Here is a 13,245-nt window from a genome sequence, read left to right as displayed (position 1 = left end):
AAATACTGCCCTCAAACCAAAGGACAATGAAGTTACATCCAAACCTTGGCACTGGCCCATCAATTACCAGGTATATTGATCAGTCCACCTTCTTTTATGTGTTTTTGCTGTGCTGCTTGAAGCACAGCACCTCAGTTTTGTTGAAGATGTTAGCTTTGTTTTGTAGCACCTGAGCTGCATAGGTGGGAATTTGAATTTGTCTCACCTTTGACACTGTGCGAAATACAAACTGGACTGATGAAAACCCGTTTTATTCCCTTCTGATCTGTTTCCTCAGGGCCTGCGTTTTTCTGGTGTAAATGAGACTGACTATCGGGTTTATTTGCTGGGAAACCCGGTAAGTTGGAGTGGGAGGTTCCAAGCCAATGTCTTTTGCAAATTTTAGCTTAGTCTTGCTTCTGCCAGTGACAATGATTCACTTCCTTCTCCTCCTTTTGGACTGTCTCTCTCATTGTACTCTTATGCTTGCATGTAGCTTTTAGTTTCCTCTCGCATGCACATGTCTAGCCTAAAGTCTCAAATATTTCTTTTTCCCCTGTGTAGGTGATTTGGTGGCTAAACCTGGTCACTATTGGACTATATCTTCTGCTAACAGTTTCCACTGCAGTGGCCCTGAAGAGAGGTGTCCAGCTGACATCTGAACTCAAAGGTGACGTCAGTCTTCTTATCCTGCCTGCACTATATTATCTTTATTATAGCATTCTGGTTTCCTGATACAGAAAAGCTCATGTTGATATTAAAAATCTTTTTTTCCTATTTATTTATACTTCATTAAAACCCTGGGAGTTGAATGAAATACACTCCAGGTAGCTATATGTACAAAACACTAAGCTATATAGTGCTTTGAAAGTGCAGCACAGAATGATGTGACTTTTAACAAAGGGTTTTATACTAGAAATAATCACTCTGAACAAATCTCACTTTTTGTATGGCAGACCATTCCTGACAAGTTGACAAATTTCCTAAACCTGTAAGGCTTGATCAGAAATCCTCAGGTCAACAGGGACTCTGAGACATCTACTTAGACAAAGAGAAGAGGTCTGGAAGAGATGCATAGGCAGGATACGTGATCAGTGGCTCCTCAAAAGTCTTACCACTCCTTTGCTGGAGATTTCAGAGGGACTGGGTATAAACTGGCATCTTAAAGTGATCCAAAGATATAAGTCCCAATAGGCTTTTACTGCCTTGTTTGCTTGCAGGAGACAAGGGCTTGGATTAGTCAGTAGCTCACATACCAGCTCTGCTTTGCAGGTGATCACCCAGCCTAGCATGGGAGTTGCTTATGAACTGCTCAAGAGCCAGATGCTGGCCACAAATGCTCTCAGTTACATTGATTACCGCAGCTCAGAAGTGACAGATGTGTATCTGTTAGACTATATTTGATCTGGACATATCAATAGGAGAAGGTGATAGAATGTATGTCAGGGAAACCTTCCTGATGCAGAGATCTACTGGTCCCACGGGTTTTAGCCTGTTCTGCTTTGCAGGCTTCCAGGGTGTTTTTTCTAGTAGAGATATTTACCCTACATACGTTACTGATAATAGGTTTCCTTTTCATAAATGCCTTTTACAAGCACCTTTGAAGTGTGTGGGTGACAGGTGTGTGCCAAGGATGAGAAGCCACTGAGTTTGGGTTACTGAGCAATGTCCACAAGGAAAAGAGCTTAATACCTCAAATAGTTTAATAGTGAACAGGACAGATCTTCAAAAAAATACTGCAAGGAGCTACCTGTATTGGCTGTAAGGGAGACACACCTATTGGATCAATGCCCTGCTCTCAAGCTCTGAATGTGCTCTGTACTACTCTACTACGCATGGTGTTTTAGAAATGTTTTCTGATATTTATGCAAAGCAAATGACAAATGCAAGAGATGCATTTGTTGTTATAATGATCCTTTACTGTGTCCAATGCAAACATCTTAGAGCTTTTCACATAAGTCATTCTTTGACCATTCCAGTTTAAATCGATGGCTGCTTCATTTGCTTCTCTGTGGGAATTCTGAACTGTTGTGTGAAACTATTCAATTATACAATAAGTTATTGGCTAAGCTGCATGCAGACACCAGAGCTCTCAGTCCCTTCTCCAGGTTCTGAAAATAAGGCAGCATTTCTTTCCAGGAAAGGCTGGCATGGCTTGTAGTCTCATTGCAGAAAGAATACGCTAGAAACTGGCATGACCTGATTAGTCTGATGTACGTCCTGAGAAACTGCAAGTTTGGTCTTAACATAGAGTTTACTTAATGTGATAAGGTTTGCAAATAGGAACTGTAGCTGAGGTTTTCTCTGCTGAATTCTGTTTATTTGTGTTCCAGAACTGTCCAGGGTTGTGCTACGTGGTGGAGGGCAGATCATGCTGGGCTGGCTCCTTCATTACCTCCCTTTTTTTATGATGGGACGAGTTCTCTACTTTCACCACTACTTTCCTGCTATGCTTTTTTCCAGCATGTTGACAGGTAAATACTAGAGTGTGGGAGAAGACAAGGCAGAAAAACAAGTGAAATCCTGTTAAATGGAATGTTTTCATGCTAAATGTTCTTTTTTATATATACGTTTTCTGCTTGCTTGTGCAAAGTGCTTGAAAGCACTGACTAATTCAAAATGTTTTTCACAAAACAGCTTTCAGTGCCACATTGTCTTCTTTTTTGTTACCACCCTGAAGAGGCAGTTATATCTAGTGCTTAGGGCATTTAAATTTAGAGATGTGATTCCTATTCTCTCCTGTTTCACTGTTCTTATATATGTTTTTCTACAAGTTACTTCCCTTTGTTTGCTGCCCTCACTTTTGTCATGTCTGTTTATAATTCAGTCCTGGTAGATTTTCCTGTGATTTTGTACCAATTTAGTTAGCATCTGGGGCATAGATCTCTTTTGCATTTATTCAAATGGAAAGGTAGGATAAAAGAACCTTCTCCTGGTACAAACCAATCCCTATAGTTCTGAAGGTTACCAAGGTGAATTAGTTTAAAAATTGACAGGGTGTTCTGGTGTTAACAGAGATTTGTCAGCCCAGTCTATGACTGAACATAGCAGCTCTGTTCTTTGGCCTTTGCATTGCTCCTGACTTCTACCTCTTCCTTCTCCTAGGAATCACCTGGGACACACTATTGAAGTTCTGTGCTGCGTTCTTGTCACCCAGCACTACAGCTAGAAAAGTATATGGAGCAGGGTTCCTGGCGCTGGTTCTGCTCATCATTTACAGGTGAGTGCTGAAAGCTGAATTTCTCCTGAATGTGTGACAGTCACTGTCTTGATGAAGCCTTACTGTCTGCTAATTAGCCTTTGTTTCTGTCTCTTCTCTGCTGAACTTGTCAGACATTATCAAGCCCAATACTAAACCCTCAAATTTTATTAGATTCAGTATGTGTGTCCCAGTAATGCATTATAGAACATCTTTCCATTGCAGGGAATCTCTTTTATGCCAGCACTCAGTGTGAACACTGTTCTCCTCCAAACCCACAGTTCACTGGTTTTTTATTCTAGTCCCAATGCTGGATGGTGCCAGATCCCTCAAATATAGGCAATGTTCTTCATAGCTGTACGTTTTCTCAGCAGGTTTTTCTCCAAAACTGTTGCTTTCTAAGAGGAAATACCACCTGTGATGACTGCGTACAATGTCTATACTGTGTTCAGCAGAGATTAGGAGGTCCCCAGTGGAGCTTAGAGCAGCCCAAAACCAAAGGTCCTGTAGGACATCTGTATGAACTAATTGCTGCAATGTTCTTGAGACAGAAAACTGTGTAGTCCCTGATGGGCATTTGATTTCTTTCCACAGCTTCTACCTCTTCCATCCTCTGTCCTATGGGATTATAGGACCCATGGCCTCTGATCCTAGCAGCCCCATGGCAGGGCTCCGGTGGATGGACTCCTGGGAGTTCTAGAGCCAGCAAAGGGAGTCTGGGAACAGCTAATGGGAAGCATGAGATCTGCTGCATGTCAGGCTGATTCTGGTGCTTTGGAGACAAGAGACAGTAAAATTCCGTCTCTGGAGAACCCTGTTACCTTGGCATTTGTTTGCACTGCCTGCATTGGAAGATGCAGAGGATGACTGTGAGAAGGTCCTCTTAAAAAGACTCATGTCCTGAATCCTTAGGTTATATTCCTGGACAACTGGCTGCTTAAATATCAATTCTTTTAAGCAATATTTATCAAACAGCAGTGGCGTTCTAGCAGTCAGACCAGTACAGGTTGGAGGCTGTGTGTAGTTGCATGACTGTGTGTGTGTGTGTCTTCCTTCTTGTAATCTGAACACTGTTACAGTGAGACGGTGTCTGGGACATTAGGACTTTTATGTTTAACCATCTTTTTTTATGGTGAGATTTTTGAAAGCTTCCTTTAAGTATCTGGGGACCAATATTCTTCCCTGCCCTGCTGTCTATGTTTTTTGTTGTGACCCTGAATTTTTAGAATTTGACTGAAAGGGGTCTGCTTGAAATCCCCTGAGCCACTGTGCCTTGCCTGTCTCCCAGGCCCTCTGCAGACAGAGGAAATTGAGATAGTTTATCCCTGTATACTGCCTTGCTTTTTGGTCACCTTTAATCATTTCATATTAACCACCTAACAGGCCTGTGCTCAGAGCCAGACTGTTCCAGCTCAGCACTTTGTAGCTTCTTTGAAATTCTGTCTGAAACTGCCAAGGAAATTACAGTGGAAATAGCAGGTAATTTATTTTCTGCCCCAGCGTGCTGTGAAGATCGGACTCCTGGGGGTGTAGTAGAGTCTGAAATGATAACTTAAAATTTTACAGGCAGCTGTCATTTGTCTTTTGATCCCAGCTATTCCAGTGCCAGTATGTGTGCTTTTAGGGGAAAGGCTTCACCTTAATGAATGTGGCATCTGCATAACTGTCTGTCAGTGCCACAGTATCTGCTTGCTGTATTCCAGTATTGAGCAAGTTCCCTCTCACAGATGGCTGAACATCAGATTACTCTATTTAAGGAAATGCAAGGCCAGGCAAAAATTCTTTGTCTGTTAGGTGTCAGAAGCCATTGGATATTGAATCCACCCCTTCCAAGAAAGCATAATTGTGTTTATCAGGTGCCTTTCTTCTGTGTTAAGTCCATTTTTGTAAATGTTTGTTTTATTCCATCTCCTACTCTTTACCCCTTTCTAGTTTCTTGTCAGTTCAAGGTTGCTACCTTGTAGCATCCAACATGAATGATACTTAGACTCCAGCTGTGTTCCTGTCTCAAGTAACATTTGCAAAACTCTTGTGTATGCTATAATGAACTCAAGCCTTTCATTTCTTGCTCTGTTTCTCAGTCTTGCGTCAAAATTACAGGTACAGGGAGAGCAGCAGGTGAGTGTGTCTGTCTTTAAGCATGAATTGTGCATTCACTTATCTTACCAAATCTTGAATTCTAATGTATTTCTTACAACACAGAAGGGCAGCATTAGCATGGTGGTTCTGTGTGGGGGACTGAGGCTTCAGTGAGTTCTTGCTTTCATTCCTCTTTAATAGACATCCAAAGCATTGTTCAGCAAGGCAGCTGCTTGCTGTTGTAAGGCTCTGGCGTGGTATGTCACATCTCTCTCCAGAAGTTGACTCCTATAGATAACGACTCAGATGGTATAGACCAATGCAGCCGATTCTAAAGGTTTTATGTTAATCACCTGCTGGTAATACATGGTGGGAAGTCATTACACTAATTTGCTACTGGGTTTGATGATTCTTTTCCGCTTGGTATTGCAAGTGCTCCCACTGCATAAGCCAGGGGTTCACAGAGGTGATGTATATGCAAGAAGGATGAGGGAGAAGGCTGCAAACTTGTTCACATCCTGCTTGATCTGACAGCAGCTGTGAATTGTTACCTGCTGGCAATGTGACTGGCAGACAGTGCAGTGCTGCCATTGCAGCAATGTGATTTGGCATCTTCTGCTCTTGGTGAGATTATCGTTTTAGTATCTTGCTATCCTGAATATGAACTTTCCCTAAGGTAGTCCCATTGCTGTGGGGAGGATTTGCTAGAAGAGCTGATAAAAGCCATGATTTAAGGTGCAGGGTTTTTTCCAGTGCATACAATCACACGCTTGCCCTTATCATAAACAGCAAAAAATCCCTAAGAACCTTGTGTTTTGGAATAAGAGTTTCTAACACTATTCATCAAATTAAATCTGTGGGAATGCAAAAGTTGACTTGGTAACCTTGGTTACTTGGGTTATTATGAAGGGGTCAGCTTTGTAGGAGCTGCCTGAGGAAGATGAGCCAGTGTGTTCCTTTGACCAGGGTCCCTCTGTCCTTTACTACTAATAAATAATCTTTGGGTGGGGATTAGCAGCTGAGTTTGGGGATTGGACAGCTGAAAGTGGCAAGTGTCATGCTCCCATCCCACCTTCCTGTGTACAAGCCCAGCTTCCAGGTTTATTTTTTTTTTAGGACTGCCATTTCAAAAGTCCTGTGAGAGCACTTGATAGGTGTTGAGATTAGTCTATTTCTTAGGCCGTGTGTGCTGGTAAGGTAAGCTATTCCACAAGAGGGAGCAACCTCCAGCTCAGTCTTTTTTTTTTTTTTTTTTTTTTTTTTTCTGGTGGGTTTGAGGTTTTGTTTGTTCGTTTGGTTTTGGTTTTGTTTTTTGTTGTTTGGTTTTTTTAATTAATTTGATCTGGAGTTAAAAGTACTGAAAGGTCTGCATTTGAAGACTAGATGGCAGACATTTCCTCTGCACCCTCTGGACTCCAAGGGTTGTGTTTTCAAAAAGTAAGTGTAAATTGTTTTCTGTCAGGAGAAAAATATTGAAAAATTATTTTAGTTAGAATTTAACCTTCAGTCTTTGATTCTCAAACCCTGTCAGGCAATAGTTGCAATATTGTGGTAACCAGTATTTCGTGAGGTCAACAAAGTACAGTAATTGGGATTCTCCTACTGACTCCAAATTAAACTGTCTGAGTGGTGCAGATGTGAGGCAGTGGGTGCAGTGCAGTCTGCTTTCTGAACGGAATTTGGGCTGCTTCAGTTCAGTGCTTCCGTTTGTGCTTGTAGAATGACTTAAGGTTAATTTTGAGGACTGCTTATTAGTCCTTTTCCCCAGCCATGTGGAAAATAGCTGCCGGTGCTTTCTGAGGCCAGAAGATGCTGTTCTCTGGAGCAGCTGCTCTCTTTGAACTTTGCTTGACAGGGCTCCTTTTATCACTGGTAAAGTGTTTCATCAAACTGTATCTGTGGATACAAATCACAAATAGCTGCAGGCTGCCACGCTCCCTGTTTCAAATTCTTTTTTATGTGTAAACTCTATTTTCACCTTTTTGGTCTTTGGAGGATAGATAGAAAGCCTTTGGGCTCATATAGCTTCATCCTAGACAATCTATCCATATTAAAAGGCTCCTGTTAACTGTCACTTCAGGACACCAGTGTGCACACACCTATTCCAGCAGCAGGGACTGGCCTATTTCCAGGAGCTGGACTACTCATGCTATGAGACAGAGTTGTGACTGTGAGGAAGATTTGAATAGCGATTCCTGTGCTGAGGTTGCCCTTGGTCGAGGTGGAGGACTTTATGTCATACATTGCTTACCAGCATTGTTCACAGCCCTGTGGGTGAAAGAGCCACTATCACTTTCTTGTGTGCAGTTTTCTTTTTCCATGTTGATTGGGAGGGCTTATTGATACATAAAGGGCATTAACAGGACCTGCTTTTTATTTCTCCCTCCTTGCTTCTGCTTCTTCAAGTATGCCCAAAGTACAGGACATGTCTTTGCTTCTCTTCCAGTTTTCAGGCTGTGCATCCATTTCTTACAGGTACCTGAACAAGGGGTAGGACAGAACACCTCATAGCGTCCTGAGTGGATGAATACCTGTCACATGCACTGAGAGTAAAACTAGAATCTTGTTATGGAAAGGTAAACAAATGTGTTATTTGATAGTTCCCTCCTGTATTCCTGCGAGAATTATTTTCAAGGGACTCGAGAGTGAACCGGCTGTCAGCATGGAAACACAGGCGTTTACCTGAAATTCTCTATTGCCATGCTTAGTGGCTTCCCTTCCAGAGACCATTCCTGCATGATTTACCCTCTGGGTTGGCACACTGCACCCAAGTACCATTATAACACTGCTTCTTCCTCTCAGGATACTGCTGGCAATATGAAAATCTTCTTAGTGGTGCCCTGTGCCTCTTCCAGCTGGGGAATATAGGTAAGTTGGGGTTTTTTCCCCTTTACAGTGAGTGACCCCACATATTGGCAAGTGTATGCCATGAAAGCAAAAAAGTGTAAACTGTTATAACATCAGGCTCTTTCCTGCTGGTAAGGAAAGCTGAGGGTAAGAACACCACATCCATCGCACACTTGCTGTCTTTGGAGAGCTGCGGGCTACAGGCAGTCAGGACTGAAAATTATCTGTCTTCCTTAAAGTAGCAAGACCTTGGTTGCATGGTTGGTTGTCAAGGGCTACGATTTTCACAAATAATACATGAGGTAGGGGACATACTAGCACATAAAACACTCCTACTGAATTTGTAACTGGTCCTAAAGCTTTGCCAAGTGAGTTCATTGTGTTTTACAAGAGGCACTGTTTAGAGGCATCCTTGGAGAACTTGCCTCTGTCTGAGCAAGAGTTTGGAGAAGCCCTGAGATGGGTTCTTTTGTAATTCTGTCCAGTATTCTGAACCTTACTAATGCTGTGTGTGTATGTGTGCACACATGCACCTGTCCATGACCTGAATGTATTCTAACTAAGGTGCAGTTACTGCATCATACAGCATAAATGAAAGAATGTTCCCTTGAGCTATAAGTGTATTTTGTACAGGAGATACAGAAAATTAGGTAGAATTTGGAATTTAATTTTGTAATAAATACTACTTCTTTCAAGTATTCTCTTTGTGTCTGTGCCTTGGAGTGTTTTTTTTCCCCTTTCCTCTCTCCCTCACATGTAGGTTTGAAGTAACAACATGAACTTTAACAGGCCCGTTAGAGAGTTTATTCTGGGACAGCAGTGATCTACATCAGCTTTTAGCACACAAATGTTGCTGGATTTCAATTCTAGGAGGTCAGGTTTTACTGCAGTTGAAGTGATACACTGATAAGCGCAGCAGGAAGTGAAGCTGGTATATTTGGATGAGAATAAAGCACTGTGTTGAAGAAGGTTTATTTTTCTATGTTAAAGATGGGTTAAATAGTAATTATGTATAATGTATTGGATTTAATGGGTGTATTCATCAAGCTTCTGGTAGGTTGTCTATGAACATTTCGTTTGACACATTGAGCATTCTGTTCAGGAACCCAGCGTTTTTCTGTAAGTCATTCTTATGTTGAGTGTGTGGTATCCATAACATTAGATGGATGCACCATGTTATATAAATGATGCCCTTGCTGTGAACTGAATGTGAGAGTTTTTAATAAAGCTGAATACTGTAAATCGGAATCTGCTCTATGCCAGGCTGTAGTGACAGGGCAGCATATACTTTTGAGTACAGTGTAACAAGGGATTGCCATCCTTGGGGTGAAACTAGATGGGGAAAAACAAAATACAGCCCTTCTTATTTGGGGCTACATGCTGATATCCAGATCAGTGGTGGAGGAGACCCAGCCAGTCTGTTTAAACATATTCCAAGGGCTGCTTAAGTAAACCCAAGACAGCCAGAAATTGGACTATGGCCTGCACTAGATGATACAATAAGCTGATAGATGGTTACTGAAAAGCCTACTAACATCTTGTACTGCTTCAGAAAGTGCAAGTTGGTCCTTGGATATTGTCTGATCAGGGCTGTCCTTCTGGAAGGAAGAGTTGCTGATGCAGAAGCTGTGCTGTGTAGGGAGGCAACCATAAACAAAAGGCATGAAGTATTGTTCAGAAAATGGTGATATTATCTGAAATAAAGCTTTTCACTGCCCTCTAAAAGAAGAATGGCTTCTTTCCACAGGTAAGTGGTCTCTTGTGGGTGGACACTGTTGACTGATTGAATTTGCATTTATTATGAACCTGCCATGTTTCTAGGCTTCTAAATTCCAGCCGTCATCCTGCTACTTGTTCCTCAACAAGAATGAGGCTTTTTTATAACCTGGTGTTTTAATACAGATTTTGCACTTTGACTTTAAGCCACTGCTTAATCTTCTTTCTGCTAACCAAATAGAAACTTTCTATGCAAGTTGCTTTCTCTAGCCCCCAATTTCCTGTGCCTCTTCTCATTCTGTTCAGTTTATCCATATGGTTTCCCAAATTGTACACTGTTCTCCAACATTAGTCTCCCCAATTCCATATGCTGAAATAAATCTTCATTGCTCCAACTGCTGCTTCCTGGTTTACATCCAAAGATTATGGTTGCTATACACTTTGGAGTTGTTTCTAATACACCATCTCTAACTCTGTAGCTGTGGCCCATGCGATACATGCTCTGGAAATAGAAAGTTTGTTTTTTATCTGAATAGGCATAGTCTACCAAGTGTTGATTGCTGTAAGTTGCTTTTCCATATTTACCATTCTTGCAGTCATTGTTTTATCTCCAGATTTCATCCAAAGCTAGTCATCCTGCTGTCTTGCAGCTGACATCCTCTCAGCTGACAAAAGGTAGCTTTCAGGCTTCATTCATGTGACCTTTTTCTTCATCATGTATTTTCTGAACTACCTGGATTTCTCCATTGTCCAGAAAGAGAGTTAAGGTTACTTCCCGTATGAAGGCATCAGTGTTGAGTCAGCTGAGCCCAACCCTGGCAGTGTGCTGATCCCTTGGAATGCTTTAGGGAAAATAACTATTTGGTTACAAGGTGGAGAACTAAACTAACTGAGAAGTGGGGAGGATTGTTTGAGATGAGAATGTGAATATGTGTGAGATGGCACATTTTTATTTAAGATTTATGGACTGAGAACAGCGAAGTAAACAAAGGCAGTACAGCTGGGGAAAGTGAGTTTAAACCACTTGATAACTTCCAGGCAAAATACCATTGGAAGCAAGTGTGAGGAGTGATATTTAATTAAAGATCAGCAAGAGCACAAGTACCGACTGTCCCAGTGCAAAGCAGGGCCAGGAAGAGCCAAAGAAGCCGAACATGAGAAGCTGAGCAGCAAGTTATTAATTGATTTAAAATACAAGAGAAAAGCATCCAGAAAGTGAGAACTCAAACTACTAAAGGCTGCCATGAAAGAGTCGTGGAGGGGGAAAGCAAAAATGCTGATTTAAAGAATGAAGATGTAATGAGTGATATTGAACTTAATGAAAAACTGTCAGGACACAGTAGGAGACGGATCAAGAACTAGACCACTACTTGGCAGAGATGGAAATGCATGAACTGATGGATCTCTGAAAAGCTGAACTCTGTAAAGTTGTACACCCTTCTTCAAATGCTTTCATAATAAGCGCCCTGCTGGGTTCTTCATTATTTTCTCTTTACTGTTTTTTATCAGGCTGATTAGTTTCTTCCTTACTTAATCACCCTAGTAGGCCCTTTTGAGTATTGCCACATTTTATACTCTCTAAGTCTGCTGAAATTTCTTTGTTTCAAGCATTATTAAAAAACCCCAAACAGTAAGTATGTTGGAGATACTGTCAAGCAGCTCTTGTAGGACTCATGGGTGCAAACTATCTATGCTTGCTGATTTTAAGTCTTCCTTGCTAACAGTTGCTATTTAACATCATATGTAGTTACTAATGGATTGGAAAGTGCTTTATAATGTGGCATAAGTACATCATTTCAACACTTTGGCATTTTTTGACTCTGGAGCTTGCAGGTGCAAAATTTCTGACTGATCTGGAGAATTATTTTTGCAGAGCCCCAAAACTGAATGGCTTGGATAGGTGAGGAGGAGAAAACCTCAAGCAGGAAAGGATCCCACATACAGAAGCAATAACACATGGGGTTTGCTTTAAGAGCGGATGGCTGTGTGTGCAAAGCTGAAAGGTTGTGATGCTAGCACTGCCCTGCCATGAAGGAATGGGTGCTATTAAATGCAAAATCTTTGGTTTAATAAATCATGTCAAAGATGCTATTCTCAGAGACAATCACAGTAGGTCAAATGATTGTAGGTGATGCCCTGGTCAGTAGTGCCAATTCAAATAGCAAGAAGGAGGGAGAGAACAGAGGTGAGATCAGAGAGAAGACAATCAATGATCGCTTCAGAGATGAGCACCAGCAGTGCTTCTGAAACAAGACAAATCACGTGGGAAACTACAGAGGAGGCTCCAAAGGGAGTAAAGCGTCTGATGTTTCAGCAGCTGAAGAATGATCCAGTCTAGAAGTATGAGGAAGTATGAGGACAACTGGAGGAATATCCAAGCCCATGTGCACTATCCCTAGGTAGGACAAAAGCCAGATGACTGTGGTAACACAGTGCTTGCCAAGTTGCCAGGCTTATTAGCTAGAGCACTGTGTTGAGCTAATGAGGCTGAAGAGCTTTGGGACCACAGCTGCTTGCATCCCACCAGCTTGGAGCATGCACACCACTATAGTTGTGTCTTATGATCAAATTGAGCTTGTGTGTCAAGACTGACATGGTAGGTAGACTTTTTAAACTCACTTTGGTAGAGTGACTTACAAAAGGTAGAGGTTTCTTCTTGAAAGATCAGCCTGGTGGGAGTAGCAACTGGTGGATCATCACTGTGCTAGAGAGCACTAGATGAATAACAACTGAGGTAAGGCAAATGCCAAACCTGGTCAGTCTTGTAAGTCAATAATACCCAGCCTAGCAGCTCTCTGAGTGGTCCCCTTTGGCTTCTCCCCCCACTTCATGCCCTGTCAGCCTTAGAGTGTTTTCACCTGCCTGTATGAACTTGCCCCAGCTGGCCCTGGGAGATCCAAGAGGAACTTGGGAATGTTAAGTAGTAAATTGAAGTTAAAAGCTGTGTCTTCACTGTTCCTCTTACCTCTGCCTATCCCTCTCCCCTTAGCCCAAATCCTTAAGGTTGGTAATGCTGTCCTGCTCTCACCACAGGCATGGTGGCAGCCAGCAAGCTCTGCAGCTGTTGCCTTCATCATTTTATGGGCAGGATTATTCCTTCATGCATCTCTTTTGCTTCTTGTTATGCAACTGTGTTTTGTGATTTGCTACTGAGCTCTGCTGCGTGCACCATGGCCTGAGGGGGTAGCTTGAAAAGACAGCTGGGAATGACTTCTGCTCCCACCTGAGGATGGAGATGGGTGCCTGAGGAAAAGAGCCATCGTGATCTGTGGTTTTGAGATGGTGACAAGGGGAAAGAAAGGGGATTAGCCAAGCCCAGGAGTCTGTACCCGAGGTGAGCAGGGAGCCTGCAGCAGCTAGATCAGAGTGGCATTATTCATGAAGACTCACAGATGTAGAATTAGAAATGAGGAGTCCAGAAGGGA

General features: G+C 42.1%; 1 protein-coding gene across 1 annotated transcript in view; it reads left to right on the top strand.

The window, feature by feature from the left end:
- The window catches only part of POMT2 (protein-O-mannosyltransferase 2), a 23,236-nt gene extending 19,358 nt beyond the window's left edge, over nucleotides 1–3,878 (top strand). The window contains exons 15-20 of the mRNA XM_010022599.1: nucleotides 1–70; nucleotides 278–337; nucleotides 544–649; nucleotides 2,313–2,453; nucleotides 3,085–3,199; nucleotides 3,773–3,878. The exon at nucleotides 1–70 is cut by the window's left edge and continues 2 nt beyond it. Of these exons, the coding sequence (XP_010020901.1) occupies nucleotides 1–70; nucleotides 278–337; nucleotides 544–649; nucleotides 2,313–2,453; nucleotides 3,085–3,199; nucleotides 3,773–3,878 (598 nt within the window). The remainder of the gene's footprint in view (nucleotides 71–277; nucleotides 338–543; nucleotides 650–2,312; nucleotides 2,454–3,084; nucleotides 3,200–3,772) is intronic.
- Nucleotides 3,879–13,245: the final 9,367 nt, after the last annotated feature.

The sequence above is a fragment of the Nestor notabilis genome, unplaced genomic scaffold (genome assembly GCF_000696875.1).
Source record: "Nestor notabilis isolate BGI_N333 unplaced genomic scaffold, ASM69687v1 scaffold35100, whole genome shotgun sequence".
Taxonomy (NCBI): Eukaryota; Metazoa; Chordata; class Aves; order Psittaciformes; family Psittacidae; genus Nestor; species Nestor notabilis.
The sequence above is the reverse complement of the archived record's forward strand: the minus strand, read 5'-3'. Positions and strand labels throughout refer to the sequence as shown.